This window comes from Humulus lupulus, chromosome 2 (assembly GCF_963169125.1).
Source record: "Humulus lupulus chromosome 2, drHumLupu1.1, whole genome shotgun sequence".
Taxonomy (NCBI): Eukaryota; Viridiplantae; Streptophyta; class Magnoliopsida; order Rosales; family Cannabaceae; genus Humulus; species Humulus lupulus.
This window is the reverse complement of record NC_084794.1, coordinates 228144059-228152110: the sequence shown is the minus strand read 5'-3', so window position 1 is coordinate 228152110 and position 8052 is coordinate 228144059. Positions and strand designations below refer to the sequence as shown.

The 8052-nt window shown below is 34.7% G+C and overlaps 1 protein-coding gene across 1 annotated transcript; it reads right to left on the bottom strand.

Moving 5' to 3' along the window:
• Positions 1 to 1189: 1189 nt before the first annotated feature.
• LOC133816560 (uncharacterized) lies at positions 1190 to 2676 on the bottom strand. Its single transcript, XM_062248985.1, has one exon. The coding sequence runs from the start codon at positions 2430 to 2432 to the stop codon at positions 1395 to 1397; it is 1038 nt and encodes a 345-aa protein (XP_062104969.1). The 5' UTR covers positions 2433 to 2676; the 3' UTR covers positions 1190 to 1394.
• Positions 2677 to 8052: the final 5376 nt, after the last annotated feature.

Genomic DNA, 8052 nt, shown 5'->3' with positions numbered 1-8052 from the left:
ACTGGCAAATAGTATGGACCGATGATAAATATATATATTTATATTTTTAGGAAGCTTTTTCTAAAGGAAAACAGAGAGAGAATCTCTAACAAATATTCATTAATATATATATATATATTATAGACAGGACTGGGCTGAGGGTGATCTTTGGTGAAAGGTTGATTCTCTAATGGTGTTTAGATGTATTGAATCTGAGTCTGTGAGTTGATTTATATTAGCTTAATTGAAGCCAAGTTACTATATTTGGTTTAGTGATCACAACGGGTGGATATATTAGAAGAGACATATCAGGACACTATTGTAGTATTGTAAACCTTACCTCTCTCAATTCTGATTTTTTTTTTCTTTTTAAAATTTATATTTTCACATTTGATTTTACATATACTATTCACGTGAAGAAATACTTGTGCTTTTGCATATCAATATATTATACTACTAGAGCATAATTGTGCAATATTTTCTATGGAAGATAGGCATTTCTAGGGTGATGTATCTTTTTTCGTTTTGGAAAGAAATTAAAGAGAGATATTACTGAGGCGCTAGAAGTAATATTTGAGGAATCAAAATGCAATTTGCAAGGTTACAAAAAATGTTAGAGAGGAACATTTATGAGCTTTTAGATAATAATATGTCAACTGCAAATCGAGAAGACGAGTAGGTAGAGAGAAATGTTAAATTCATGCCTACATGAGATAAGAAAATTAATTGAGAGAGCTAATTAAAATATTATTTTTTAAGAAAATATGGAATACTATTCATTTTTGTCAAATTTATTATAGGGGTTGTTTTTTATTTATTTATTTATTTATTTTTGAAAAAAACATTCACGAATTTGTAAGTTTTGTATGAATTAGAAATTGAGGGGATAGGATACAATAAATTCTTTTGGACTACCATTCCAATATAATAATATAATAATTTCACCTAATCTTAATAGTTGTATACACTTTTATTTATGTAAAATTTCACGCTATATCTTTTGCATTACCATAATATGGTATGTATATATATATATATATATATATATTTATATGTAAATGATATTCTATATGACTAATTAAATGGAAGTGCTATATCAAAATTAATATAATTCTTGATATGAATTACAATGAACCTAAATATATATACCACGAGAGATTAGTATATATAATAATATTGATCATAAAAACTCATATAAAGACTAACAAAGTAATAAGCACTTACACACACGTACATTTCATATATTAGAGTGAAACATAATGATCTCTTGCACAGGTTTGCGTATATATGTCTCTCTAACTTGACTATATATGAGACCGCGCGCACTTAGGTAAAGAAACTAACGATATTGCTTTTCCCTTGTAACTATATAGTGATCAAGATAATAATTATAATAACAATGAATTAATTTATAGCTAAGAGTAGCCCAATCGAAGCTCCAAATCCAAGTCCAGGGTACTGCCCATTTTTGGCTCACCAAGAACACCAATCTCCAAGTCCAATCTCACAGTAGTACTACTATTCGCGGTGGTCTCCACCTGCTTCTTCAAATTATTCTGATGATGATGAAACATCATCATGTTCTTCTCTACAAAACATTCGTTTATTCCTGATCTGACGTAGTCCCCATAAACAGACTCTTTGTGGTTCATCATTTTGGCCAAATCTGAGCCTTTGCTGGCCATGATTTGAGAATGATGATGATCATCATCATCATCAAGCCCTATTGCTTGATGATGATCGGCATGGTAATCCAATATTGGCTGCCATTTCTTGTTTTCATCATTTGGGGAACTTGCAGCAAAACATTTAAACGGAGAATAACATAAAGATGAAATAGGTGAAGTATAAGGAATCAATGGCGGGAGCCTGCTGCTGGTTGAAATTGCTGATGAGAAGGTAGGGTTAGGGTTAGGGTTAGGGTTAGGGTTGAGATTGATAAACATGGCAGTAGTACTAGTAGTAGCAGGAGGAAGAGCAGCAACAGCAGCAGCAGCAGTAGTAGTAGTGATACCATACTGACCACCATGAATGATATCTCTGGGCGGAGACTGTCTGAGCCTGGCCCGGTCTTTCCTGTGAACGTTCATGTGGCCGCCGAGAGCTTGAGCGGATCTGAATTCCCTCTTGCAAAAGCTACAAGTGTAAGATCTTGGAGGCCATGAAAAGCCATTGATGATGTTATAATTTTCTTCTCCTTCTCCTTCTTCTTCTTGATCTTCAGCTTCTTCTTCTGCTTCATTATAGTTGTTGGTGTTGTTGTTGACTTTCCATGATGGGGAGCTACTGTGATGATCAGTAATAACTTTAGGTTTAATGTTCTTGATCATCATCAAGTGGTTGTTGTTGTTGTTGGAATATGATGATCTGATCGTGTCAAGTGATGATCTAGTACTACTACTCCTACAGTACTCTTTCATGCTGTTGTGATTGCTCAATCTTTTACTCTCCATTATCGACCTATATATATATATATATTTATATTTATAATGACAACAAAAGTCTATCGATCCAATATTGAAAGAGCTACATGATGTGTCTATATATACACATCTAGATCTGCTGATCAAGAAGTTTGAAGAGCTATATAGATTGATCTGAGAAAGGAAAAAGATAACTATAAGGTGACTGATTGACCAGAGAAAAAGACTATTGATATTGATGATGGTGATGATGATGATGATGATATAGAGTGATGGGCACTTTGAGTCTTTGATAAAGAAAGAGAGAGAAATAGTTGTATAGTAGTAGTGATTAAATAAGTAGAGCAGTAATAAAGGCCATATATATATAATTTGTAAACGAGAGCCTGAAATTAATATATATATATATATATATATCCCATTGGAAAGGTATCCCCAAAAATGTCTAAGGGATGTTTGGTCACCACTTACTATACATTTATAGAACTACTCTTGACCCTGCCAGCCTCATATACCTACTAAAGTTTCTTATTAATCTAGCAAAACAAAACAAAAGCTAACCATTCATTTTCTTTTATTATTTCGTATTTACATACTATATTGTTTTCTAGGTATATTACAATACATTGAATATATATAAAGACGAGTCAAAGAACATGATTTGTTAGTTTTTTTGCTATATATATATCCTATTAATTAATTTGATCGATACTAATCAATATATATATATATGTATATCCCCAAATATTGAGATGTTAATTATTGGTTCATAGAGAATATAATTAAATATTAATGTCCTCGAGCTTATTGAACAGTATTATATATAACTTCATTAATTGTATAGGTTTATGTCTTGGTGGTGAGCAAGCTACATTGTACTTAATAATAATATTACATTGCTTATACGTTTCGTTTTATATATATGCCATTAAGCTATCGCATTCATTATTTATATATTCTCAAAATAATAATAATAATAATAATTAAAGCAGCTCATTTTACCAGCAGAGAACAGAAGGTACATAGTACTAGAGCCAAAGATTTAAATGCTTTTACCAGTTGAGTATTTATATAAAGGGAACTGAAACAGTCAAATTCTGATCCAAACAAACACGCATCACTAATAATAATTTTCCGTTGGTACACAGAAAATTCTTAGTTTACACTTGTTTGTCTTTATAATTTATTGACAAAGTGCATGTACTATGTCAATAGCTGCATAGTACTATTATTTGTTCACATGTGTGCATCATTTCATATCAGTTCAACCCTTTTTATTAAAACTAAAGGAATAAATGTATATAAAAACCAATCTCTGTTGGCCTAGACAGACAGATAGATATTTTATACCTAACCAATTTGTAACAAAACTATTCAATTTCATGATGTGAATTATGTGGTTTCATACACTACTTCTTTTGGTTAACTTATGTCGTTCAACTTAAACCTCACCTTCTTATGGTTACGAATTAGTAAAGAGTATAGTTATTATTGATCTGCATAGCTTTGAGATCATCAGCAAACTTCTTTTCATTGATATACTAAAAAGAAAAAGCTAATCAATAGATTTCGTTTCCATTTTCTGGCAAGAAAATGAGCAAAAGTTTGATCAGAAAATCTACATTGACAAAAGATCCTGCCCAACAATACATATAGATATAAATTATTTATATGTATATGTAGTCATTATGAGTAGATTTAGTGAAAAACTAAAAGCCAATGAGATGAGTCCAGGGCATGGCATACCATATATGGCTGTGGTTTTATAAGGTTCTACGGCCAAAGCCACAGGGTTTACCCGCAGTGTAACACGGTGCCGTCTCTTCTACTCATTGTTTTATTTGAAGATCAATTTTTGCCAGTACTACTCATATATAATTATATATATATATATATTCTTTGCTTGTCAAATAGTCTGAACTAGCTATTTGCTTTTGCTATGGTAATAATTATAATAAGGTTGGTTTGTTTATTAGCTAATAATAATTACCAGATTTTTGATTGAGGAAGAAGACAGAGTCAAGAAGAAGTAATATGTGGTACATATAGGTATACAAAATGTAATGAGCACTAGCTAGGGTTTGCAATTACTTTGGCTGTGTCATCGGTATTTTGAATACTTTGAACGTTGAATGCTAAATATATTTAATGATATTATATTATTGTGAGTGTGTGTGGGACATATTAACAAACACCTTGTTGGCATGAGTAGAGACACAGTATTGGAAGCTAAACTCCTGGAGGACATTTAGTGGGAAACTGTCACAGAAGGAAAGGAACTTGGTGGTGTGTTTTTATTGATGCAAAAGGACTATCCTCTGTCAGATATGCATAATAATCACTCTACTTTTCCTTTTTTCTTTTGTTTTTTTCTGCTCCCACTTTTTCTACTTATTAAATTGAATTCATTCACAAGTATCTACATGCCTTGATTGGGCTCAATCCAACTCCATTCTCTGATTTGTGGGCTTTTGTTCAAATCGTTTCAATTGGGCTCAACGCACCATAATAGGGTTTACTTAAAATAAAGTGGAATTCCTTTAAAAATAATAATAAAATGTAGTGGAATTGGCTTATTTTGCCATCCATCTTTTTTCTCTTAAAAAATGTATCTGTAAGAAAATAAGTCATCAAGAAACCAAAGGGCGTGCGAAGGATCCTTTCTTCTCTCCATGATGAAGAAGAAGAAGGTTACTCGAAAGCCTGCATCAAGATCAAGGAATGAGGAGGCCATTAAATCAACGCCATTGCCAGAATCCTCTTTGCAGAATCAACATAATCTACAGTCAGAGGAAGACCTACCTTCGCTTTTGACTGAAGGTATGCAGCGCATGAATTCGTTGAGCCCAGCAAGAGATGGTGATCCGCATCACCTGGTGGATGAAGAGATGGTTATGAATACGGAAACGATTACGGAGAAGGATAACTTTCAAGCTTCTGCTCAATCTCATTGGGCGAATCTTAGAGACAAGCTTCTTATCAATGAGGCGACTAAGCTTCATTATGAGGAGCCAATTATGAAAAATGGAAAGAAAGTAGCTCAAATCGATTTGGTTGAGGTTGCAGAACAGGCTCAGAATTGGAACTCAGCTGTGATATGTATGGTTTTGGGAGCCAATCCCCCATTTTCTGTGTTTGAGGGCTTTGTTAAAAGAATTTGGGGTCACCTGGGTATTGAACGGGTAGTGAGGATGCACATGGGTCTCACCATTGTCAAGTTCAATGATGAGGCTACTAGAGATTTAGTTTTGGAGAATGGCATTGTGCAGTTCGACAGGAAGCCAGTTATTGTGTGACCTTGGACTCAAGATCTAGATACTATCAGGTTAGTCTGCTCTGTACCTCTGTGGATCCGTCTGCCAAATTTAGGTCTGCAATATTGGGGGGAAAAATGTCTAAGTGCCTTGGTTAGTATAATTGGAAAACCTATTATGGTGGATAAGTTTACAAAAGATAGGTCTATGATCAGGTTTGCAAGAGTTCTTGTTGAAATGGAGATCACTAATGACCCTCCATTTATCATACATTTTGTCAATGAGCGTGGACAAATTCAAGAACAATTTGTGGAATATGAATGGCTCCCCATAAAATGCAAGAATTGCAAGGGCTTTGGTCATAATGCAGCTGAGTGTAAGAAAATTGATACTAAGGTTTGGGTTACAAAGAGCAAGAAAGAACAGGAACTTGCCAGTTTTGTTCCTGCTGTTGCTGATACCAAGGCCAGTGTAGGAGAAACATTTGGTGTTAATGAGGCTACTAAAGTTGTGGAAACAAAGCAAAATGAATCTGAGATAGAGATTCGTGAGGCTGCTGAAACTCAGGGAAGTTCACAGGTCCAGCTTATGTCACGTACTCAGGCTAATAAAGAGAACTGGGAAGTCCCTAAGAAAGTTGGGAACTCTAAGAGTAGAGGCAAGACTGTGAGCACAAATTTGGACAACAAACAGAATGTGTTCAAGGTTCTTCAAGAACAGAAACAGGGGAGAAAAATGGGTTCTTAATTGGCTCAAAATCTGATGGATTGCTCAAATGTTCTTAGTTGGAATGTAAGGGGTTTGAATAAGAGAGACAAACAACATGCTATTCTGAGTCTCTTAAAGATGAATAAAGTGGGTATTTGTGCTTTATTAGAGAATAAATTAAAGAGGGATAAGGCTAATGATATGATGTCTAAAGTGTTCTTTGACTGGGATCACTATAGCAGTACGGTTGTTGAGGGCAGATTACTGGTACTTTGGAGGAAGTCTTTTGTCAAGGTTCAGGTGTTGTTGGAACACCAGCAATTTATACACTATTTGGTTAAATTTTCTAGCTTACAGCTGGGAATAGTTATCACCTTTGTTTATGGTTTTAACTCTTTGAATGAGAGAATGGATATGTGGAGGGGTTTATCTTCTATTCATATTTCGAACAAGCCTTGGCTGGTTGTGGGAGATTTCAACGCTGTTTTTAATTTTGATGACAGATTGGGAGGGAAGGTGATTAGTGCTAATGAGATTCTTGACTCTACTGCTTGGCTAGCTTGTTCTCAGCTAGCTACTCTCAAGTGTATTGGATCTAATTTTACCTGGTCTAATAAACAGGAGGGAGGAGATAGAGTTTATTCAAAAATAGATCATGTTTTTATCAATGAAGAGTGGATAGACACCTTGCCGAATTCTATTGCAGAGGTTCAGTGGGATGTCCATTCAGATCATTGTTTTTTTCTCATTAGGACTCTTAAGAATGGGAATTTGGGCATAAAACCTTTTCATTTCTTTAATTGCTGGATTGTACACAGCAGGTTTAAAGAGACAGTTATGGCAAGTTGGCTCAAGTCTATGACAACAGAGGGCTTATTGGGAGTGACTAAGAAACTGCTAAGGCTGAAACATGTCTTGAAAGTGTTTAATAGGAAGGAAATTGGAGATATTGAGCAAGGCTATCATCATGCTAAGGGAGTCTATCAGATGGCTTTATCTAAAGCTCAAGATTCTCCTTCAGATGCTACTGCTCAGGAGGCTGAAAAGAGAGCTGTGATTTGCTATAAAGAACATTATGCTCGATACAGAAGTTACTTGATTCAGCGCAGCAAGGTTACATGGCTTCAGAAGGGTGATGAAAATAACTCTTATTTTCATGCATGCATCAAAAAAAGAAGGGAGGAGAATCGTATTGTTTCTTTTATGAATGACCAAGGGGACATTATTGATGATTATAATGCAGTAGTGCATCACTTCCTAGATCATTTCAGAAGCTATATGGGCAGTCACAGTTCTGCTACAAGTTTGGTTAAAACAGATTGCATTGAGTTGGGGCCTTGCTTAGATATTGATCAGCAGCTGGGATTAATTCGAGAGTTTACAAAAGCTGATGTCAAGAAAGCTTTGTTTAGTATTCTAGGTACAAAGAGTCTAGGCTTGGATGGTTACAATTCAGAATTTTATAAAGCCATGTGGAAGCAAATTGGTGATGACATCTCAGCGGCTGTACTGGATTTTTTCTCTTCTGGGAGGATACCTGCTGAGCTCAATAAAACAGTATTGGCTATAGTCCCAAAAACTGAAATCCCTAGCAGGGCGATAGATTATAGACCCATAGCTTGTTGCAATACTCTTTATAAATGCATTTCTAAAATGCTTTGCAGTAGGCTTTCGGAAGATTTACCCTC